General features: G+C 43.4%; 2 protein-coding genes across 4 annotated transcripts in view; both read right to left on the bottom strand.

Annotated features, from left to right (window-relative positions):
* SERGEF (secretion regulating guanine nucleotide exchange factor) overlaps positions 1-8940 on the bottom strand; it is a 142136-nt gene extending 133196 nt beyond the window's left edge. The window contains exons 1-7 of one of the 2 annotated variants that reach the window (XM_082284054.1): positions 8876-8940; positions 7275-7413; positions 6423-6574; positions 4702-4796; positions 3610-3670; positions 2390-2503; positions 2027-2089 (exon numbers count right to left, since the gene is read on the bottom strand). In XM_082284054.1, the coding sequence (XP_082140180.1) occupies positions 2027-2089; positions 2390-2503; positions 3610-3670; positions 4702-4796; positions 6423-6574; positions 7275-7330 (541 nt within the window). In that variant the 5' untranslated portion in view covers positions 7331-7413; positions 8876-8940. Of the gene's footprint in view, positions 1-2026; positions 2090-2389; positions 2504-3609; positions 3671-4701; positions 4797-6418; positions 6575-7274; positions 7414-8875 lie in introns of both variants that reach the window. The other variant, XM_082284053.1, reaches the window with a different exon arrangement.
* A 2681-nt stretch (positions 8941-11621) lies between these two features.
* Positions 11622-23897, bottom strand: TPH1 (tryptophan hydroxylase 1; the record flags this gene model as incomplete). 2 transcript variants are annotated; one of them, XM_082283484.1, is made up of 11 exons in its annotated part: positions 11622-11796; positions 12111-12244; positions 12651-12746; positions 13860-13986; positions 14494-14629; positions 15098-15294; positions 16567-16634; positions 17318-17418; positions 18777-18960; positions 19912-20049; positions 23829-23897. In XM_082283484.1, 11 exons carry the CDS (start codon positions 23895-23897, stop codon positions 11622-11624), a joined length of 1425 nt encoding a protein of 474 aa, XP_082139610.1. The 2 variants fall into 2 exon arrangements, with proteins under 2 accessions (XP_082139610.1, XP_082139609.1); XM_082283483.1 differs by having other exon boundaries at positions 23763-23897.
* Between the last annotated feature and the right edge of the window lie 1176 nt (positions 23898-25073).

Consider the following 25073-nt stretch of genomic DNA (forward strand, 5'->3'; position numbering starts at 1 on the left):
TCACTACAAGCACCACGGCAGAAGAAAATCTTTCGGGGCGGGGGGGGGGGGGGGGCGAAAAGCAGAACTTAAGCTACAGTATATTTAATAATCTCAGTTTGGTAACAGCAACAGGGAGACTAAGCCAGGAGAATTCCACTATACTACTGCTGGTGAAAAACAGGCAAGGAGTGGGACTGGGGGGAGACTACAGGACTTCCCACGTTCCTCTTTAAAACAACACAACCGAAAGGAAAAGGAAAAACAAATCAAGCAATTTTTCGTTTGAATATTTGAATTCTCTGCTAAAATTGACAGATTTCTCCCCAGCATCAAGTACACACACCTTCTGGAGAGAAAGCAAAAAAAAAAGAGGTGACAGAAACACAACAAAGAGAAACACTGTGGCCATTCTTGTTCCACATCAACATGCACTGCCTCTGTCACCTCCTTTTACAGAAGGTGTATTTGCTTTATCCTGGGAAATGGCACATGCTCAACCCCCTTATCTCATTTCTTGAGTAGGTTAGAATAAAAAATTAGACACTAAGACTTAGCACCATATTCTCACCACTGGAGGGTTCAGGCCAGTTTGGATACCAGTAGACTCTACCATCCTTTTTTCCATGGAACCCCCATTCATGTTTGCAACAACCCACACCAACAGGTGTGTTCCAAATCTGTCTGGCTGCAGGTACTTGCTATCCCACCAGCAGGTGACTCATGGAACAGAGGCAAAGAAAACTGCACCCCAGTGCAAGGCATTCCTAGAAAAAAGCCCCATTTAAATACCACACCCTGCAGTAGTATCTTCATTATATCAAGCATCTTTAAAATACAAAGTATTTTAAGTAATAACTATCTTGCAGGATGAAGGGCAGCAACAGCATCACATTATAAAAGTCTTTGGCATTTACTTTGTCAGTCTTGGTCCCCCTGCTGCCAAATAGACCGCTGTCTTAAATAAAAAGCAAAAGCATGAAAGAATAATCTGTTCACTGTCTAAATAGAGTGTGCCAATTATTTAAAGTAGATTTTATTTGTTCTTACAGTTTGTCTTCACTGATCATGCATACACTTTGCATCTCTGAATTCAATACAGTTCACATCTTGGAACATCTCCCCATACAACTAAATCTCTATAGATCAGCATAAGCAAATACTCCAGTGCTCCTTCAATGATGACAGAGGTACCAGATGGCTGCAGATTTGCTAAGAACTTGTTCCTGTGAAGTTTGGCAAAGACTTGTCTTCATAAGGTTCAATATATTTTACACACTTCAAAACTGTAAGATTACAGCATGAAAGCTAATCTGTTTTCCCTTCTCCCAATCTGTCAAAATAAAAAGAAATCGTTATTAGACTTTCATTACTGGATACTCAGTACTCCAGCATGGGAGCACTGCCTAAGGATCAAAGAACAAATGGCAGACATTATGGAAGTGCCTAACCAATTAAAGCAACTTCCTTCTCTTCAAATAAGCTTTGTGCTCTTACACCACAGATCTGCACACTGTCACAGTGGAGCCTAAGACAGCTCAGGCCTTCTCACATCCCTGCACAGCACTGCCCCATGCAGAGGCATTGGCTCACATTGCTGTGGCTTTCCTGCTTCTGCTGCCTTTCCTGGGATGACCCCCAGCACACCCCTTCTCCACGGGCAAAGGGCTGCACTGGTTCCAGCAGTAACCAGTTATCCAAGAGGGTACCTTGCTGAAGCTCCAGAGATTCACCCAACCACGGGATTCAACAAATCCTTTCAGAGTTTCTAGCCATTAAGTAAAGAGCCCAGACCTTGAATTACATAAGGGCCAAGTCACACTTGACCCCAGGAAAAACACACAGAATTCAGAGAACTTGAAACATGAATCCAGTTCTAAAAACAAAAGGAAATTTCTCAGAGTCCAAAACTATTACAAAACAATTACCAGCACTAACTAGGCCAAATAAAATTTCACCAGTTTAACCGAAATTGATAAAGATTTCAAAAGCAGAGAAGCCTTTGAAGGGTGAGATGAGGAGTTTCACCTCTGTACCTGAGGCCTACCTGTGAGGGACACCGAATGATAGGAGCCTGCAGCAACTGTCTTCACCTTTACATCTTCCAGGCCTAGAAAAAATTTAGCTGCATAAAATTTCCACAGCAGGTATCAATTTGCACACAGACATGCATACAAGTGTAACAGGATGGTGATGACTTTTATAACAAAAGGCTCTGCCTTTGGGCCACAGACATTGCAGGACTCTCATTTTCCCCACAGATTATGATCTTGTATGACCATTCCACCCTTCAGGTACTCCACTACATGTTTATAATTCCACGTGGCTTTATAAAAAGGAAGGTACGTACCACTCCAAATTATATTTCTGCTCTATGCACCCACACAAAGGAAGCAGATTCCTGGATTACCTGTCACTTCACAGGGTTCCTTTGCTGTCAGGAACACGGGGAGGGCTTTTCCTTGGCTTGCACGCTTTGCCTGAGATGCCATCCCAGTTCCCCACTGCAGCACCAAACCGCTGTCTTTTCAGAGTAAACACAAATTAAAGAGATTAAAACACATCAACCACCAACAAAAATCACTTCACCCATTAACAAACGGTACATTCAAGTCATTTTCACTGATTCAAATCACACTTTAAAGGATCTTTTTGCCAAAAAACATTCATATAACCCTGGTGAAGTCAATAAGCAACAGACAGCTGCAGTTTCAGTATGCAGGCAGGAAAACTAAGAAGGTAGGAAGCTATTGGAGACTCAGAAACAGAAATCCCGTGGTTGCAGTACCTCAGGAATGGATACAAAGTTCTTGTGCTTTCTCTTCCCTTTCCCTCTCTTGATGCCAATTTGTTTGTGCAGTGCAGCACAGGGAATCTCAATTCCCACTATTCATACAAGCATCAGAGATCCCACTATTCTTCCAAGCATCTCCTTTGCACCTTCAGCTCCACTACTTGGAATCCATACTGAAGTTCACACAAAACTAAGCCGAATACAAGAGCAGGTATTGTTTGGTTTTCCTCTGTTTTAACACAGCCATGCCAAAAGGAAGGTTTTGATTTCTACTGTTACACCACAAACAAACCCAGAGTCTCTAGTAACAGCAGGTGAAATATTTCGTGTCATTCTTGTGATTTTCCAGATGTCAATTTCAATTACAGCATTTAAAAAGCCACATTTTATGAACAGTTCCATTTTGAAACATCTTATACAAACCTTATTTATTTTGCATACCATACAGAATTCAAATCCTAAGGAGATAATTTGATGGATCAGAAATGTTTTTTCCTGAAAAAAATTCCTTTTATGTTTTGATTCAGAATAGGAGAAAAAATCAGTACATTTTCCATCCACCAGAAAATTAACTTGTTAATAAACCATCACTCTGAGTTCTTGGAAAAGTTTTTCCCCATGATTTTCCAGGAAGATGTTTCTAGAATGTTTACTATGCATGTTAATTTATCCCAAAATCTTACAGACTATGACTCTCAGGTGTATTTTCCCTGTGAGATTTAAAATAAATAGTAAATTAGATAAATTTCATCCTCTTTACCTCCCTCTTCCCCCCAAGCCATTAAAATCCCATTTCATTTGTTACTGAAAAGATGTTAAAATTATGGCAAATTTACCTGTAGCAGCAAGGGCGTGTCTCAGTCCTGCAGCAACACTCACCACCTTCTCTTTGAGAGACTACTCAAATAAAATAAAAATATATTTTAGCTGCTTTGTGCACTTAGTGCCTTTAAAAACAAAACAGGACAAACAGGAGTGGAACACTATGAAAAGACTATGAAAAGAGTGCTTGCAATTCCAGTCTGCATGTCCCAATGCATATCAACATTTTGTATCACAAAGGAAGTAAATTTTGGTCCATAAAAAATTAGTGGGAACATCTTCAAGAAATAAAAAACAAATCAAGGAAAGCAACTGGATCCACAGCTTTGTGGCAATCAGTCAAAACCAACAGTCACAATATTCACATGAAACATTGGTGATACAAATATGTTTATTTCTTAATTTTAACCTGGTGTTCCTCAAGAATTATGCCAAAACCTCCACAGTAAATCTTGGGAATCACGTGGAAGTTTCCCTCTTCTGTTGCCTCCCATCCAAACCTGACTTGCTCTTACAGGGTTTTGCAAACCCTCTGGATATCCTCAGTGGAAAAGCAGCAGGTGTATTTAAAATAGGTGGCATCAAGCCCAAGCGTTTAAGGGATACCGACCCAAAGAGCAAATATTCCTCACAAATAGTCTGTGTAGTGAGGGATGAGAGAGATTCAAATCAGCACTGTCAATACTACCTAAATTTAAGGCACCATACTGCAATGAATGTTCCCAGGAAACATCAAGGGCACAGAAACGTCAAGTGAATTAACTCCTATTCACTAGAGGTCACCTAAGGGATCAGCTGCTCTCCTTCTCCCACATTAAAAAAGCAACAAAGGAATATCTGGCATGACCCATGATGCTAAATAACTTCTTGTCTGAGAAGTGAAAGAGTCAACTTTCTGTTAGAAGTGGGAAACTTCTTCATACTACAAGAAAAGGAGCCTTAGCTTTTCACTTCTAGGTTGATGACCACCTTTGGGCCCTTACCAAGTAAGTTTAACAGGCACTATAAAAATTAGTTGAAGAGTCTGGCTTAAAGCCCACTGAGTTCAGATGACCTCTATAAGCTGCTGGAAGCAATATAAAGCACAACACCTTTTAAAATTTTACCTCAATCTTTTGTGGAGTCAAGCACGGACCTGAAATTTGAGGAAGTCCCAGCTGTCCAAAAGAGTTTGACCCACAGGACAGCAGTAGGCCAGATCCTGCAAAAAAATGAAGTGTTAGAGCAGATTCAGAAAACCCTCCAGCAACAGCACTGTAACATTATAACAAGGAAAATAACACAGCCAAGTAGCTCAAGAAATGACCTAACATGTCCCATTACAAAGCCCCTGAGCCCAAAGGCTTCTGGTCTTACACACCACGTCCAGAAAAGGTCTCAAGTTCACTGGGACACAAGGAACACAGAGTGATTTAGCTTGCAAGGCAAGTAGCTTAAAACCTGTGAGTGCCAGCACATAGAATCAAAATGTTTTGGGTTGGGAGGGACCTGAAGATCATCCAGTTCCAAACCCCTGCCATGGGCAAGGGCACCTTCCACCAGAGCCCCATCCAACCTGGCCTTGAACACTTCCAGGGATGGGGCACCCACAGCTTCTCAGGCAACCTGTTCCAGTGTCTCACCACCATCCCAGTAAAGAGATCTGTCCTAATAACTAATCTAAACCTGCCCTTTTTCAGTTTAAAGTCTTCATCCTTTGTTCTATCACTACATGCCCTTGTAAAAAGTTCCTCTGCATCTTTCCTGTGGCTCCTTTAAGGTTCTGAAAGGTTGCAATAAGGTCACCCCTATCACAGATGTCCCAGGGCAGGCGCAGCCTTTATTTTATGATGGGGCTGTGCTTTTTTGTGACCACAATGCACCATACAATACAAGGCAGTACAATTACAGGGGTGGTAGTTCCTGTGCTAAATCTAAGTCTGATGTACAAAATGCAGAAAACCATCAACTCAGTTATGCCATTTTTAATCAAAGTAGGTAGTACCTTACTATTCACCCTGCTCCACTGATGTCAGAGGGATTTCTCATGTGGATGAGACTACTCAAGTAAGGTACTACTAAGATTAATTATGGATGTCTTGATTGGGTACTTGATAATGAGCTGCAAACAAGTTCTGAGCCCGTTAGTCTTACAGAATTTTTGAATGTGATCATCAGTAGCATTTACTATTAAGTGAAAGTCATCTTTAAAATACATCACGTTTCAGAGAATGGCTAAATCCTGAATTCATTGCTAAACCAAATTCCATACAGGGTTAAGATAATTTGTCCAGGGTAAGGACTTCTCCAAGCTCAACAGCCCCAACTCTCTCAGCCTTTACTTGCAGAAGAGCTGCTCCAGCCCTCTGACCACCTTGGTGGCCTCCTCTGGACTCACTCCAGCAAGTCCATGCCACTCCTGTGCTGGGGACCCCAGAGCTGGATGCAGCACTGCAGGTGGGGTCTCACCAGAGTGGAGCAGAGGGACAGAATCCCCTCCCTCCCCTGCTGCCCACAGTGCTCTGCATGCAGCCCAGGACACATTTGGCTTTCTGGGCTGCCAGTGCACATGGCTGGATCATGTCCAGCCTCTCATTCACCCCCAAGTCCTTCTCAGCAGGGCTGCTTTCCACCTGTTCACCCCCAGCCCTTGTTGATACTGGGGGTTGTCCTCACTCAGGTGCAGTGCCTCACACTTGGCTTTGTTGAATTTCCTGAGGTTCCCATGGGCCTCTTCTCAAATTTGTCCAGGTCCCTCACATCACATAAGCAATTGCATTGTGGAACTTTCAGCGTGTTCTCTACACCAAGATATTTCTTCAGCTCTTAGAGAGACAGATTTACCTACTAATATGATTGTAAAATCCCAGCCACATGCAACTTGTTTTACACAAAAGCCAGACAGGGCAGTGCACAAAGTAAAACGCAGCACGTCCTCGGTGTGATTCAACCCCAGCTGCCCATCTTTGTTGTGGCCACATACAAAGAGTTGTCCTGCACCTGGAAGAAAAAAAAAACACAACAAATTGTGTTCCACTTCACAGGCTAAAAAGAGAAACCTACATCTGTGAGATCCCGTGACAAACAAGGACAGTCATTATGTGTCACTTTAGGCACTGCAATCAAGTAAAAAGTAAGAGGAAATGGTTGTTCTGATACATCAGAACTATCTCTGAATAACTACAGCTGTGGAGAGCTGGGTCTGTCAAGGGGGACAATCCATATGGTAAGACAGGCACCTCTCACATGAAGATGCTTGATAAACTGTTTTATCATATTCGCAACTGTCCATATTCCTTCTTTCCATAATTAGCTGTGGCATACAGCAGAACCTTTCAAAGGCCAGATGTTATCTCCTGCTCCTTACCTAACACTTCTTAAGACTGAATAACCTCTGATGCCTTCTTCCCACCCCCCATCCTTAATACAGAAAATATGGCTTCTTGGTATGAAAGAAACAGCTGAAGAAACAGTCCTCACACAGCCACGAAGTAACCACACAATATATGGGAAACAGGAATTTCCCCAATTTCCCCAAATATTGAGTTAACTGGGAGGGGAGGAAGCTGTTTTGCTACTAAGGATTGTACTTGCTCAGAAACAGCAGCCACAGAGAGGTGGCAGCACTGAACTAACAGGGAAACAACAAACAAAAAGTGATTAAAAGCAAAACACCCACGAGCAAGAGCAGTGTTTTTACCAGTGATAACTGCAGAATGTCCCCCTCCTCCAGCAATGCTTGCAATGTCTTGACATTTGCAGGAAACATCTTTCAGTGCCTGAGGAACCAGCACATCCTCTTTATGACCAAGACCAAGTTGTCCATAGCTGTTTGCACCCTTCAAATGCACACAGAAAAGTAACACAGTTTTTGAAAGTTAACAAAAGAGCACACATATGCTCCCAAGGACAAACAAGCATATTTGGGGTATGCCACAGGTTAACCTGCTCCTAAAAATCCCCTGATACATCACGTAGGATTCCCAGGATTACAGACCTGGAGTGTCTGTCCTAACTTTGCTGTCATTAAGGGCACCTGTGCAGCCCCAGTATTTCAAAAAGCATACTGGAATAAAACCTGTTAGGGCTTTAACTGCAGACTCACAGTCGATAAGGAGGAAAATCTTTCTATCAGGATGATTACCACATGTTTAATTTTAATGCTAATGATTCCCACTCATCACTAAGGTCTTATTCATGCCACTGCTTTCTGGCAGGCTACCTCCAAAATGAGAGCAGAAAGACACGTGACCTTGTTCTGGAACCTAAACAAGTAAATCAGAAACACACCTCGTTAACTACGTCTTTTTTTAAAAAAAAGAGGTCCAAATGAAAATATACCAATTGTAAGTAGTACAAATTTATAGGTACAAAATTATAGCTACTAAACCCACCATGGAAATCAGTAATTGTCAACATGGTAACAAGTCAGGGAATTTCTTAGTCAATTTAAGCTGCATGTCCAGCAGTTCAACCTTCATTCACAAAAAGGGAATACCATAACCTTCCCCATCGCACACAGTGCAGTAACAGCAACACTCCACATCCACAATGCTCACAGCTGGTCATCCTCAGCAAATACTCTCCCTACCTCACCTGTGCTCTCCCTGCCCATCTGCTCTCAATTTACCCTCCACCACTCCCGAAAGATGCAGCACCTGGTGAATGTTAAAGGGCCGTACTCAGCAACAAACATTTTGTACCTACGGAAACACCCACACTTCAGGCAAAATCACCAGGCTGCTCGGCCCAGCCCAAAGCCAACAGGTGGGTGAGACGTCAGGAGCGGAGCTGCACAGGCAGATCGAGCTGCTGCCTCACAGCCACTACCGGCGATACACAGTTTAGAGCGCGTTACTAAACAGACGCAATTCTTTTTAGAAAGTGTGTCACAAGCTCCCATTTTAGCCTGTAACTCGCCATGAATTTTCAAGCCTTCGACAGCAGGCAAGCCGCGATGAGGTGCAGAAAGACCCGAGGGGCTGAGAGCCACGCGCGGCTATCCCAACGCCAGCTCCACTCCAGCCTCCAGGCGGGCGCGCCGGCACCAACCACGGCCCCCGCAGAGCAAATGCAGCAGACCAGCGTCAGGGATGCCCCTTCCACGGCTCTCAGACCTCCTGTGCCCACCCGGTGCAACCGCGGCGTTGTTTCCCTGCGGGGCGGGCACGCCGCGGCCCCGCTCCCCCCGGGCCGGCGGCCGAGCGCCGCGGCATCCCGGGAGGGCGAGCAGCGGCCCCGCCACGCTCCCGCCTCCCGGGCAGAGGCCATCGCGGCCCCCCGCTCCCTCCGGGCACTCACCCAGGCGAACAGCCGGGGCTCCATGGGATGGGGCCGGCGGCTCCCGGCGCTTCCCGCCGCCCGCGGGCCGGGCAGGAAGAGGCGGGCACGGGGCGGGCTCAGGGGCGGTCAGTGCCTGAACCGCACCGGGAGAGGCGAATCGCGAGCGAGCGCTTCGTGTTTGTCGGGAAAATCTACAAGCCTCAGAGGTTTATGTCCAAAAAGGAGACAGAGGAGCCCTGCAACTTCATTCGAATAAGGGGAGAGAGTCCACTGGGCACACGCCGCGGGGTTTTCTCTCTCCAGGTTTCACAGGGCACAGCCTCCTTCTATGCTGAACTCGCGGCCGTGTGCTGCCCTCTTCCTTGCCCCACGGGCTGGGGTACAGGGAAGGTACAGCCTTCCCGCACCGCCCACCCCGTATATTCCCCTGGAACCTACTGTTTTACCCCAAAGCTCAGAAATTCAGGCTTGTGCAGACCCCTGTCTGTCTCAGGAGCCAAGCTGTGCGGGCTCTGCCACAAACCCGCTGCCCAGGGTCAATAGAGACATTAAACCCCATTGCAAAGACGTTAACACCATACCTTCACCCATCACATTCTTTGTAAAGACACCAGCTTTCCTCTCGTGTTTATCGCTACGGTGCCGAAGTAAAGGGCTTTGGTGATTTTGATAATTTCCAGCAACTCATTTATTTCATTGACATTTAAGCCTCCACAACGGTTTAAAGTACCTAAACTATCACCGTTTTACAGAAGGTTCGGATGGGTGAAGCCAAACATACACATTGTTAGTGCCGTGGAAGTGCGCCTTCTTGGTAGTACTTCTAGCAGTTTACTTTTGTTACACAAGTGCAAATAAACATACAACTGGCTGTTTTTACAAAGCATTTGAAAGTAGGTGCTAATTTAACAAGTTTAAGAACTCCTACTTGAAATGTAGACATAGTTCAGACAAGGCTTGAAGTAACACAGACCTGTTTATATTTCAACATCATAAATCCAACGTTGTTAAAACTGTAGCTGAATATTAACTATTATCACAGAAGCAGACAAAACAGATCCTCCCTTACTACTCACTTAGAAGAAGGTTTCTTCTTTAGAAAGACAAAGTTCCTAAAATCTGTTTTTAAATTAAGTGTAATCTAAGCCATAAATGTTGTAGACCATAATTCTACATCTTAAATGCTCTTTAAAACAAAGTTGTAGCAGGTTAATAGCCACAGAAGCAACAATCTAGTCTTGATTTAAACAGTGAATATTCTTGGAAAGGTTGGCCTGACAATTGCTTATGGAGCAGAGGTGTCCTACTAGAAAGCATATGAAACTCAAGCTAATTTTCAAGCACAGAGGTTGATGAAAGTCCTATCAAGTTCTCAAAATCCTGAACTAGCATCTCCAGTGTATTTAAGATTTCAGACCATTCTTTCAGCACGCTTTCTGGATTTCCTGATAAGATCTGCCTCTGAAAAAACCAGTGCCTAGGGTGCTATTAAATACATTCTGCACATCAGATCCCCCACTCAAATGTCTCACATCCTGCACACATGTCCATGCCAGGACAGGGGCAGCAGAAGCTCTGCAAGTTTGCTACTATGCAATGCAGACAATTCAGCAGGACACTGCTTCCCACCACTTTTAAAGTGCTCTGGAATTAGGTATACTTTACACTACAAGGTAGTTTGTTGCCTTCATAGCCACAGAATTCCTATGAAATGCTTGGGCCTTTCAGTTATAGTTAGATTGATACGGGATGAAGGTGTTCAGGCCAGGTAAAGAAGAAACTAAACATATCTTTGTGCAGCTTGTGTAGGTCAAAAAAGCGACTGAGCAATCAACAGGATATTTATTTTTACATAAAGCACACTGATCTGTGAACTTTGGGTGTTATTTTAAACTTTGATGTTATTTTAGAGCCAGTTAATATTTGAATATTAAGTTGCAATTTGGAAATGGTTTTAGGCTTTGTGCTAAATCAGTGCTCAATGGCTTGCTTTATTTTTTGCTAAATTAATTCAGTCAGGAAAAAGGCAAGTATTTTCTCTGTAAGGAAAGGTCTTCCCTCAGGTGCAATACCAGGACAGCAACAAAAATCCTGACTTAGCCAATAGCAAATCTCTTAAAATAAACATAATTAGATTTCATGCAAGAGCTGTATCTCTGCCTTATACTAGACGCATGCCAAACAGCACACTTGCAACTCTTTGTGGCAAGAATAATCCCTTTGAAAGCAAGATTTGACCCGTCCCTTTTATCATGTTGAACCTCCAGCTATTTGTGTCCTGATGCCTGCATTACAATCATTCAAGTTTCAAACTTAGTAGCACAGACTTAGAAGCACTGAATTACCACAGCTTCCACCCTGTCAAGTCTTCAATGCTATACAGTCAGTAGCACCGACTGCTGGAGTCAGAAATGGAATTTTCCCCAGGGGGATTTATTCCACTTTTGCCTTGTAAGCCACCTCCTGCAGCACCTGATCCCAGCCCTGATCCACAGATCACACTTTTTCTTCAGTCAGGCAATTTCTCTGTTCCCCTACAAGCCTCTAAAAGGCAACTCTGGACATTTTTTATCTAAGGGGGATGGAGGAATGCATTTATGTGACGAAATTTACAGAGAGCAACAAGATAAAATTGTTATTCTTATGGGCCATTCACTCTTCCATGTGTAAAGGAGTGAGTTCTGCATACAACACATTATATGCCTAGAAAGAAATCAGTGGGGGAATGGGAAGAATTGGATTGCACCACGGTGCTGACAGGGTGTTAAACTTCCAGCTGCTTGCCCATCTTGCTGAGGGCATCGCTGACAATGTCCAGCTCGTGGCGCAGCTCGTTCACCACGCTGGCGATGCTTTTTGTGTCTTTCAGGATCTGCACACTCTGAGTGTAGGGATTGTACTTCACCCCAAAGGGGCGCTTGATGGTTTTTGCAAACTCTCTATTGAGGTAAAAAAAAAGAAAAAAGAGGGTGTTATAACCAAAAGAGGGTGTTGTAAACAAGACATAAACCACACATGCATTCTCGGTATGCAGCCAGTATCAATAACCACTTTTCTAAACTACTTAAACATAGTTCTAATTGTTATATATCTCCCACCCAGTACATGGAAGACCAAGAAAATACTAACCAAAATCCCAATGCTGTGAAAAGTAGTTACAAAACTAATAAGAATAAAAGGGTTTGGTGCTGCTACAGAGAGATGTTTAAAATCAAATCTGCTTTCATAAAAAGGTGTGGAGGGAAATCTGTACCTCATCTTTTCCTTAGCTTCTTCAAAACTTTCAGAAACAAAGTAAACCTCCTGGAAAGTTGTGATGAGACATTCTTGCTTGCAGGTGACCTTTGGATCAAAAGGCTTGACTTTGGCGCTGTCAGAGAGTGAGTGCTGGTAACGTGTTATCATGGGTCAGAGGAATATCACCATCCAAAGAATACAGGAGAAAGATGATGCAACAGAGTGAATAAAAAGGATTATGTGACATGATTGTAGTGCACTGCATCTTAAAATTTTTATCTGCAGATGAACAGTGATTAAAGCCTAACAAACCGAATTATTCTGAACGGTCATATTCTGCCAGTCTGGGTGAGAAAAGGGATTCCACAGACACGAGGCTCATGTATAAACAGAAGCAGTATTTTCAGAATCTGGTTAAACTAACAAAACTTTAATCTGGAAATAGTTACTCAGACTCTAACATCAAGAAATTATACTTCATAAAAAGCAGGACAAAACAGTGGCAATAATAATGAGGTACAAAGAGAAGAGGCAAACAAGCAGTAGCCATTCTTACCTTGAGCTCACTAATGGAAGAGAGCAAACCAGCCCCATAAACTCGTAGCTGTCCCTCTTGCTTGCACAAGCCAAACTCTACCGTGAAGAAGTAGCACTGAAACAGAGAAGGAAGTCAAACAATTCAGCCTTCATCAAAGATGCTGTGGTGAACTAGATGCGAGCATTTCTATCTGTAGGTGGCATCAAATAGTGGCAAATATCAGATAGTTATTACCCAGTTATCCTCAGGTATTTAAAGAGGAGGAAAGCCAGAATGGAAGGGTGAAGAACCACAGGATTGCATGTTTCTCATAAGAAAGGTGGATGTTACAGATCACCCAGCTGGGCTGGAAGATGCTAATGTCAGTGGCAACACTGAGGTGTAAATATGTTTTGAAAAATACTGACGTGAAATCACAGCCTCAGCTTAAAAGAAACACTGGATGGAAAGGATCTGTGAGTGAGTGAGAACAGCCCAGTACAGTTTGTTTCTCGTTTGCTTAGTGTCCTGTAAAATTAAAGACGTTCAGTTCACTGGATTTCAGGATTTCTGCAGCTATACCGGAAGGAACACTATTTTCATAGATGGCTCAGTTCTGCTCCCACTGAAGGTAATACAAGTTTTACCACTAGCTACATGAGGTGGGAAAAGAAATTTTAAAAATCAGCAACCTAATTCTTGCATAACTGGCACCAATTATTTTTCATCTAAATTTACTTTTAATCTTAAAATACTTTTCCCAAGACATCCAGAGACTGATATCCAGAAAATTAATTTAGTTTATATTATTTTAATTTCTTGACTGAAAAATATCTAATGCTAGCACTCAGCACATTCAATACCATGTAATTTCAATTCATTCTACACATTAAAGAACTAGAACACTTTCAAATCACTGAATCATGTTCCCAGAAGTAAGACAACTTTGTCTGAAAGAAATAGACCATAAAATTTCAGTCTGCAAGAAGTAGTCTACCACCAGAAGTTGAACCATTACTTGACACTAGAGTGAAGAAAAATACCAGTCATATCAAATTTAAAGTGGGGTTTTTTTCCTAGCATGGAAGATTTTTACAAGCTTTAAAATCCAGGGACCGGTGAAACACACAGATCTAGCAGCTGGTGTGGGTAATGTTGACACAAAGCTCAAAATTTATTCGATGGAGTGGGATCAGCCTAGTAAAGCACAAAGCTTTTGATGGAATCCCCAGGCACTCAAACACTCACCGTTGCCAGTTTTTGGACAGCCTCATCTGATGCCCCAAGTGATGCAAGACCAATTTCCTGGGAGAACTGAGCAAAACTGGGTTCAGCCAAAAGAGGGACATGGCCTAGGAGCTCATGGCAGGTATCACTGGAAAAAGAAACAAAACAAGAAATCTCATGATTTGTCTTTGTGGCAAAGTGAAAAAGCAGCACCACTGAACAGATACAATGTCTTGCATTAAACTTTAATATCCAAAGGACAGAAAAGTGTCACTCATTTATCTGAAAGCAGCCAAGCAGGTCATACCAACCATACCAACATATAAAGAGCATAAAATCAGATTTTCAAATGAAGTTGCCTAAAATTAAGATCTGAACTCCCCATTTGTGAGGCAACTGGCTATTAACCTAAGTGCACACAGTGACATTAGTAAGAGATCTCCAATAACATGTTGTGTTTTTGAAAATCCTTCACTTATGAAGGTGGTACTTCAGCATGCTGTAACTTCATTACATTCAGCGTGAAGGCTGAGTCTTCAGCACCTTAAAAATAAGTTTTATGCTGGTGTTCTTGAACAGCTTTTAAGTAACTTGGCTCTGGGCAAGCAAGATCCAAAACTTTCTCTCAAATTCTACCACAAGATTAAAGACTCACGGCTCTGGTGTATAGAGGGGGTCCGAGCTGTGTCTGACATATTGAGTGCAGTGAAAAACTCGGAATGCTAATCCTGCCAAGAAGTCTCTGGGTGACAAATATCCAGCAACGGGGCGAATGGTGAAGCCTGTACGCTCTGAAAATGAGCAGAGAAACTGTACATTAGTTTAGCATAGGAGGCACAACGTTGGCAGCTTTCCTGCTGGAACTGAGGTGACAGCCACGGCACTACCTTGGCTCAAAACCACGTGGGAAAATGAGGCACAATTAGAAAAATTAGGCGTAGGCTTGAGAATGAGCAACATTTTTTAAAATGGCCCTAGCTCTGTGCCAATGGATTTCCTAGGATTCCATGCCTAGAATCAACAATATAGCCAGGTATCTCCCCAGCCAACCCTAAAAATCTTTTCAGACACTGCCCGTCAAATGTCACTGTATGCATTGAAAACACAATACATTAAAGAGGAGGCCAAAAGGCCTCCTAAAGGACCAGAACGAATACAAGTCACTAAGGATGTTCCCTTGTGCCCACAAAACAGTGGGATTTGCAGTGGACCTTGGTTTATTTTGAAAATTAGAACATTTTAGAAACTCAGCACATTACCTTTCAGGAAACGGGACACATCTTCCAGCTGGGGGATATTGTCTTCCCTGTACCCACAGTGTTTGCTGAGCAAAGGGAGGTTTTTAAGGTACTCTCTGCAGGCATAAGTTGGGTAAAGATTGTTAAGCTCTCGGTACACAGTCCCCCAAGTCTTGATCTCCTCCTCAGTGAATTCAATCTTGGGAATTGGGTCACCACTGCAAGGAGAAGAGGAAGAAAGGACATTCCTCAGTAAATGGCTAATAAGAGGTGCCTAATTTACCTCCTGTTACTATTTAACTCCTGTGTGACTGCGCCACTTGGCATTAGACACTGTCAAATACACAGTGAGATCTGGTCTATGTCCTGGAAAGCTTTTAGTCTAAGGACTTGCCTTTTTTTTCACTTTAACCAGTTGTCAGGAGTCTTTGCATTGAGCTCACTTAAAACTTTGTTTCTGTAAACAGTTTTTATTGTTTAATGCCAAGAGTAAGGTTTAAAAAACCTGTGTAATCTCTTCACAGCTTCAGGAGCTGATGACACATCCTTTTCCCTGTTGGATTTCTAAGTCTGCAATTATTTTCCATTACCCTTTAAATTTGTTTTAGGAAAAGAGAATTCCCTAAATTAACAACACATTGTGTGACAGCAGCTCAATATACACATCAGGTAAAAATCATACCTCTGTGCAGAGGAGACAAGTACCTCTCTGAGCATATTAATTTTAGTCTCTCTTTCCTGTTGAGGCCTCAGGACCTTGAATAAAGGGGATTATGGCAAGGGAAGTGTACGCTGCATTTCCACTGCCAACTAAGGAACTGGCATGGAAAACGTTTTTCCAAGGGAATCTCTGTCAACAACACATTACCAGTAATCAGCTTGGGACTGTGGTAACGAGTTGTATTAAACACACAGTGCAGTGGAACTCTAAATACAGACCTTTCCTAGGTCATTTTCAGTTGAGGAACTTGACACCTAAATTCAATCAGGCCACATGAAAATAACGCTTAGAAAGAATTTACAGCACTGAGTTATGAAACTCTTACTGCTTTAAGATCTCCACCCCCCGCTCCCCCCCACAAGAAGCATCTCCAAAGACACAAGCTCTTAGAACTTCTTTTCACAGAAAACTTCTTATCTACACATCACACATGCTAGTTTTAACCAGGAAAGAAAATTCAAGTATTAACATTTGCCCAGAAAGTTTAGTCTCAGTGGTCACTGGGCTGTATACTGGGATTTGCCTCCCCTCCCTCTCCTTTGCAGAGCAGCTGGCCAAGCCACACCTCCTCAGACTGACCAGGGCTGCTTCGATCTACCTTCTCATCTTGCCTTACATCTCCCTTCCTTTCACCTCCTTGGCTCTGATTCCTGAGCTGAACATGCGTGTCTCAGCCTGACCTGAGCCCAGGAAGGTGAGCTCCTCACAGTCCACTCTGCTATTATTTCAAAGCACCCAGAAGGCTTATTCTGGAAGAATTCAAGCTTACTGTTTGTAGTTCATAGCCAGGTCTGCAAAATACTTTCGCCTCTTGCGATAGACATTGTCTTTGAAACCCTGGTGGTAAGAAAAGAAAACACAGTTCAGTGAGTTTCCTAGCCATAATAAATAAATCAATTTAAAACAGGACACTTGACATTTCTTCAGTTGGGGAATATAAAAGTATGAAGTGTAAGAATGAAAGGAGAGGGCAGGAAACTCGTAGCTGTAGTCTGAAATGTTTAACAGATGGGAACTGAGCAAATACTCCAAAGTAGAAATCAGCTGGTTTATGCATGCAACTAAACATTTTGTAGACAGGGATTCATTTTAGTCATATCAGTATTTATACAAACTTAGTTACTTGCTTGATTATTCTAAATTACAGAACAAATTGCCCATTTGCACTGCCCAAATACCAGCTTGGTTTCTCCAGTAAGGAAGAAAGAAAGAGGAGGAAGAAAGCCTGCCTCAAAACAGCTTTTATTTTTTAAGGTTTTTGAATTTGTATGTGACCACTCAGGGCCCAGTCCTGGAGTTCTTGCACAAGTAAGCCCTGCAGAATGGCACAGGAACTGAATTCAGTCAGTCTTGTCTGAACTAAGAAAGAGACATGAAATCCCCAAGAGAAAGTGCTCAGACCCCCAGAGGCGCCATTGAGGGGGAAGAGAAGGAGGAGGAAAAGCTGCTATTTTTTAAAGTCAGCTCCACAAAGGATGTTTCCAACTATGGATTGGGTGTAGGGAGGGAAAAGTACTTACAGGATGGTCAGCATCTAAGTCAGACCCGTACATCAGCACCCGGTTTGCACACTTATCCAAATCTGAGATCTTCTTCGGAAACCAGGGAATGTTCTCCATGTCTAGGGAAGGCATGGAATCCACAAGGTTATTAATAACACCGAGGGAGGAAACGCTACTTATGGTGGTTACAGCTCAATCTATAAATTAAAGGGGCACGAATAAGACAAGGGAGTCCTCTGCCTATCTGGCAGCAGCCTCCAGCTCACACTTCCTCCTCGGTCACTGCCACAGTCTGCCTACAGAGCGCAGCCAGCCCCAAAGCCTCCGGGAAGGAAACAGTTAACATGGGTTTCTCTGGCCCTTTGCTGTTGTTGGAGTAGCATCTAGAGGATCCCATGGAGACAAGGTCTCCCCATGTACAGCTGCTGGGAGTCTTTAGGGTACAAATGGTGCAAAGGAGAACAGAAGCGATTTGCCTGTGGTCTCTGGGCAGAGTGGGAGCAGGTTAGAGTCCTCCTATCCTGCTTTACTAACCATGGGAAATGGATGTTTCTCCATGGTTAGGTACCTGGGAAGCATCCAGCTTTGCCTTGAGGGGTCTGGGAGGAAGAGCAACAGGAGGCCCTGCAGCCTGAGAGAGGTGCATCATTACAGTTTTGCTACTGACCACTTTGGGGTTATTTTTAGCCTAAAGGGGTTTTTTGCCAAGCTCTTGGCAGAGCAGTTAATACACTGTTTTTCTACCTCAATGCTCCTCAGTTTACTTTAAAAGATCAGGAGACTGTTTAGGTTGAATTTCCCCTTACTTACAGCTAAAGTAAGCCATTTTATCCAAGAAGTCCAGACCTCTCCTTCCCAAGCACAATGACTGAGAAATACATGGGACCATCTTCCTGCTGCCCTGAACTTTGGGCATCTCTTGAATTAAACAGGATGTGTAGTATCTAAAGGTAAAAGGCACCTCTTCCATACAAATATAAGTAGCCAGTTATGACTAAAAGTGGGTAAAAAGGATAATGAAATCAAGAACTACATGAGGAAATTGCAGAATCTATCTTCCACTCTCCCCAGCATCTGACCTAATCTGGGATCTGTCAGTATCACATCTCTGCCATTGTGGTGTACTTGAGCCCTGCACCCAGAGTTTTCCTACAGGCCAGCCTGCCTTGACCTGCACAGATGCAGGACTCCCACTGGTGCCAGCTGGGCTGTGCTGGGAAGGGACAGGAGCACAGACAGCAGACACACAATTTGCAGCAGCCTGACACAGCTTGACACAGCCTGAACTCCCAGGTGACAGCAGACAACACAGCCCTGCTCATGTCAGCCAGACTACACTCACACATAACAAAGACACAGGTCCCTGGTAGCAGGTGTCTGAACACACTACACAAATGCAGGTGGGGACAACTATAAAAATATTTCAAACCAACACATTCAGAAGCGCATTTTCATCAGAACTGCCTTTTGTGCCTACCATCTTCCTGGACATTGAAATGCTCTGTTGGGCTCACAGAGACGATGTTGACATGGGATTTCAGGAGCTGGAAGATCTCGTTCAGTTGCTCCCTGTTACTGTCACAGTCCACGAAGATCTCAAACTCAGAATTTCGTCTCTTGGACTTCCGTGACTCAATGTGTACCAGATTTACATGCTTCTCCTGTTTGGCAAGAAGTAATGTTCTCAAAGAGACGGACTAAAAACAATTGACTAAAAATGAGAATAGCTTTTCAAACTGCTATTCTACTGCCATGAGCTATTCACCACCTCTGTGAAGCTGTTTTAGTTAATTGGATCTCTTGATAGCAGTTTGCTTATTGGAGGGGAGAAAAGGTTTGATTTTCTATTCAGAAGAAAGTGAAAGTGAACCTCTGTTCTTTCAGTTTTATTTACATTCAGGAAGCATATAAAGACACAGTCAGGAGGTTTAAATTCATAGACCTTTTTCTTTCATCTTTCCCACAGGAAGCTGATTAGCAAAATTCACCAAAATGCCAATCAAGTCACCATATAATTATCTCACAAGTGTGCAAAGGATTTAAAAGCAGTAGTTTTCAGGGCATTAGTTTCACTTCTCTTTAATCTGAAAAATTATTTAACCATGTGTTTTATATTAGGGACATTGAGAAAACCCCAGGCTAAAACATGCAGGGCCACACACCAGAGCACAGTGGCTCTGCACATATTCCTCACACAGTACCTGCCCAGCAGCTGTGCAACTGCAGCTCCTCTGTCACCTTCAGCCTGGCTGGGCAGTGTGACAAGGGTACTGCACTCAACACAGGCTGACACCCCAAGTGTCCACCTGCCATCAGCAGGGGCTTCAGACCACCTGTTATTCCCTGCAAAAACGTCGAGTGCCAGTCCTCTTGTCATGAGGGGAAAAGACAAACCTCTCTCAGTGTTTAGTCAGTGCAGGTAAGATTTTTAGCCAACCATCATCTAATTTCTGAGGCATAAATTTGCCTTCCTGGGTAATTTTGGGTGCCAAGTGGGAGCCAGGTTAAGAATCCTTAATAAATGGATGTAATTCATTCTAGTGTGTTCCAAAACTACCCTTACAATTTAAAAGCACAGAGCTGCTGTAGCAATATGGTTATCACATACATACCTGAAAGAGTTTTAATGCTTTTACAAGTCCTCCAACTTCATTCTTCAAGGAAAAAATGATGGCTGTCCTTCCTCTTTCAGATGCATGGTCTTCATTCTCTTTATTATCCTCAACCATCATGTAAGCTGACTTATTTAACTAGATGCAAAAAACCAAAAAAAATTGTTTGAATGGATAGCAATGCAAAAAGTGTAACTTTTCACATTTCAGGTTGTCTTGGGGTAATGCTGTGCTTTGACTGATCAACCACAAAAGGACAATTACGAATTAAATCATTACACAATAACAAGAATAAAGTTAGGCAAACATAGAATCTGTGAGAGATTGAAATACCAAGATATCTTTCTTTTAGTTGAATGATTTTAGGGACATCTTTAGTTATTCACTAGGATGCAGAAAATGTTCTCGATGTATAGTTTATAATTAGCATTGTTACTGGGAGGAAGGGGAGCAATAAGATGTCAGCAGAAACAGTACATTGAACAAAACACTTGTTAGCAAGTTCAGTGAACACTGACAAAGGGAATAATCCAAATCCCGCAGGACACAGGTAGGAAAAGATGAATCAGGACTCAGTAGATCAGAACTGAAAAATCACTGCCTTTCTCTTGTTACATAACTGTAAAACACTGTTTTCACAGGGCAAGGAGGCAAACCTAAGAGGTAAAATGTTTTGCTGACCAGAATCTCCTGGTTATAGAGACAGTCCCTCTCTGATCAACCACAGCCAAGCTGCTCCATCTTCTTTGTCCCCTAATTCATTTGTCAAACCCTTGGCATAATCACCCAAATCACACACTAAAAGTTCAGACACCCCACACTGTCAGACTGTGTGGTTCTGTACCTTACTAGTGATCATGCTCCTCACTGTGTGGCAATCAGCAGATATCACAGACCGTATCCTTAGCTACATGTAGCCAGGCCATAAAAAGAGTGAAACAGTGAAGAATGGGGGAAATGCAAAGTAAAGAAAAAATACAAGGCTTGTAAGCAGAGCCTGTCTCTCATATGTCTTCAAACCTTGCAAAAAAGAAAGAATAAAAGATGAGGTTTCTGAATGAGTCAGCAAGAAAGAGGAGAGGAACAATGAAGGCACATTATTGCTATTTGGAATTATTTTTTGATCTGACACAGCTGTTAAAGATATCACTATCTTGGGACATTTTCAGAAATGAAAAGAGCAAAACAAAAATGCAATCAAAATGCACCGGTTCCACTGATTCCCTTATACAGTCTCTCCAGCTTTAACCTCTTTAAAACAGATAATGCTGAACAGCTAAATGTTTCTACTTATAACTGAGAATTTTGAAAATAAAAACCAGCTTTTACCTATCTTTTATCAAAATGTTCTCATTCACCATTCAGATTAAGAATGTAAATCTGCCTCACAAAATAATTACTTTACTTTCATTTTAGATTGAGTGATTTACAATGAGGCAGATATTTGATGCTGCTTTAAGGCTTCAAGCAGGTAATTAGGCATGGGATTCCAAAGTTGTGTCCTATGGAAAAGGTCCAAGCCCACTGATGCTAATGAAAATATTTGGGTTTCTGACTGGGTTCCCACCTCTAATGAGTTGCCACGATATGATGAGCCTGGACAATAGTGTCAGACCATCACACCGCACCATCAGCTTGAGTCCAGACATCAAATTCTCTGCTGAAACTGTTTGGCAGGCCCAGTCCAGGTTCAGCTGAGCAGCCTGCAGGTTTCCCAGCTCACTTCAGTGTCAGATCACAATTACAAGAGCCAGGAACAGGCACTGAGCAAAGGTACTTCAAGCAGAAAAGGAAAAGCTAGGAGCACCACAATTACATACAGGTCATTGGTCGTTGTCTCAAGTGCAGAGAGGCCATTTGTGTGAGCCAAATCCTGTTCAGATGATACAGCTGTAGGAGATGCTGTGTGCAAAGAAGTCTCTGTTACAAGTAGAGTTGGGTGGCAGTCTTTGAAGGCAACGAATGTAGGGCTGGTTTATATAAGTGGCTAATATGCAGCATGTTGGCTTGACTCCACATTTAGGAGCATTGACTTAAGCCCAGATCAGCCTTTATGAGATTTGGCACAGTTGCATGCAGTGTTATGAGGTGCACAGCTGGGACAGACTACCTGCACCGAAAACTAGTGTTCTTCTTTCATGTTTTGCTGCTGCAACTTACACTGTGTCTAGGATCAGGTGACAACATCTGTAAAGTTATGTGTTTAAGAGATCAATGAAGAAAATACAACAAAACACAGGATGTTCTTATATTAAGCCCTAGAAATGACCTCTAACTTAGGAATTAGAAGTTGGACAAGAGAAATGGAGATGCCTACAATGCCAAATGCACACCATTTACATATTTAACCCTACACCAAAGCTAATCTGCTTTAATTAAAAAATTAACTGAAGACAGTAATGCAGCAGCCATTTGGGTGTAAGGCAACAGGAGAAAATGTTGATGCAGAGACAATCCCTCTCCTCCAGTGGCTGCACTTCACTTATATTTTATTCTCTATCAGTAACTCAGCAACCCAGCTCTAACAAAATCTGACACTTTTCCTTTGCATGGTAACACATTCGAGCTTTTTGGAGGGTGAAGGGGAAATTAATATTGCATTGATGGTTTTTTATTGATTATGCAAATCATTAACTGATTTCCACCAACCTGACTCAGTCTTGATGAAAATACACACACATAGAGGTATTCTAAAGCCTTTATTTAGGTAGATAACCAGGTGCTGTCTGGTTAAAGATTGCACTTTTTGGGACCCATAGCAATTATCTTCCCTTTCTCTTCTCCCCAAAGGTTATTCACTGAGAGAGAGATATTCGAGGGTGCATACTTTGTGCTTTAATTGTTTACATTAATAGATAACCACGATTTAAAATTATCCAAACATATTTGCTTTAAAAAAATTACATTTTAGAGCCATAAATTGAAGATAAAAAAATCTTTTCAAAATATTTCATACTGATTGACATTAATCATGATTAATAAAAAATGTCAGTGGGCATTTTATATTCTCTTCCCTTTAAGTAGCTGCTTAGTTTGTCACTGTCCTTTTGACACACTTCTAGGGAAGGACGAAGACACAATATTAGGAGTGACTACAACTAGATATCACAATACATTTTCCAGCCACACCAAAGTTCTTCCTAAGACTTAGCTCTTAGACACCAAACCAAAAGATGTGCTGAACAGCTTATTTGGCTTCCAAGTATCTGAGGGATACAGCAAAGCAATATTTTTGTGAAACTTTACTCCATTGCTGTCAGCTTCTTGTCTTCACAAGGAGTTTTACAGACTTTATCAACTGCACAGTATCAGTAACTGCAGCCAATGCATAAGTGCTGATTTTATCTGGTCTTCTCTGATGCACTAAGCAAATTCCCACTATAATGTGGAGTAGCCCAGGAGTGAGTTTTTCTGGGCTATATCACACCCTCTGTCTCCTAAGCAATGATGCACCAAAAGTTGCTTAAGTACCTTAACTTCATGTGCTCGCATTTACACTTTGAGACTTTTTCCCCCCTCTTCTATCCAGGAACAGCAGCATAACCAGTCCCATCCCAATCCCAGCGGCACTGAACGCTGCCGCCGCCGCCGGAGGAGCCGCACCCCAGGGCTCTCCAATGAGCCCTCTCCAAGTAACCGGGGCCGGAAAGCTCCCTTTTTCCCCAAATCCCCGCTCCGAGAACTGCAGCAGCGAAGCGCCCGAGCTGTGACTCCACAAAAGCGGCGTTTACTCCGCAAGACAGGACCGATCCCGGGGCCGGTCAGCGGGGATCCCATCCCGCTCCTCCCGTGCTCACCCCGCTCCTCACCTGTGCCCATCCCGCTCCTCCCGTGCTCACCCCGCTCCTCACCTGTGCCCATCCCGCTCCTCCCGTACTCACCCCGCTCCTCACCTGTGCCCATCCCGCTCCCCTCACCTGCCCGGTGGGGTCCCGCGGGCTCGGCGCCGCCTCCAGGGATCCGCCGCGGCGGGGCGCGGGGTGCATGGCCGGGGCAGGCTCAGGGCAGTGCCCGGCCCCGCCGGCTTTATGGAGGGGCGAGAGCCGCCCCCGGCCGAGGGGAGGGATGCAGGAAGGCGGGGGCAGGCGCTGCCCGGCCCAGCTGGGGACGGGGCGCGTTGACCCTCTGCACAATGTTCGCTCAGTTTGCAGAGCTGCGATGCTCGGATGCAGCCACCACCCGCTCCCCGTCGCTGCCCCCCGGAAAAACCCGCACAAGGAGAAGCCCTTTCCCTCCTGAGTTGCGCCTCCTCGGTCACTCCAGAGGGATCCCGGAACACTGACTCTTTGTGGGTAACTCTGTGGGTTTTGCAGTTAACATAAATTTGCACGCCGCGGGGCTGAGGGGAGCGAGCATTTGGATGGAGGGGGTCTTCCTCCATCGTGTCCACACAGGCGCTTCCCAACACTCGTGCACTCCCTGTGAAATGCTCCGTAAGCTGCCTGTGGGAAAGGGAAGGCAAACTGCATCAGAGGTGAGAGGTGGTGAGGGCTGGGCCCGTAGCAGAGGGGCTTTAAGCAAAGTGGCCTCCAAGGCTACAGGGAACCCAGCAGTGAGGGGCTCCCCTAAATTCTCTGCAGCACTTAGTGCAGGTTGCTGTCTCAAAGTGGAACACAGTGGGCAGGTGTGTTGAGCTCTTCACTAAGAGCAGCAGTGCATTTCTGCTGTGAAAATAAATTGCAGCGTATTACTTCTTTTCTCAAAAGCTCCTGCACATACAGGAAGAATAACTACATTTCTATTAGTAGAAAACTACATCTGTTCATATCATTTATGTTGCCATTTATTTTCTGCATACATCTAGACATGTTTATAATATAAAAACTCATGGTTTTTAGACTCCAATAATCCCAGTCCTCACTGTCTCCTCTCAGGTCAGACTTGGCAACATTAGGATAAGGGGATTTGTGGTCCACAGCAGAAGAAGCAAAAATGTTCCCAGGGAACATAATCTATTAGTGGCATTACAGGTCTCCTGGGGAGGAGAGATTGATTATTTTGTGTTTGAGCTGTCCAAAACCAAAGACTCTGATTTTTTTAATGTTCTTTTGAAACAAACCTTTCAACGAAATGCTCAAAATCAGCAGCAACTAGTTTTACTCTAATCTACTCAGGTATTTAGTATATTAGTATATACTAATATACCCAGTATTTTGCTCCTC

This window comes from Coloeus monedula (assembly GCF_965178545.1).
Source record: "Coloeus monedula genome assembly, chromosome: 6".
NCBI lineage: Eukaryota > Metazoa > Chordata > Aves > Passeriformes > Corvidae > Coloeus > Coloeus monedula.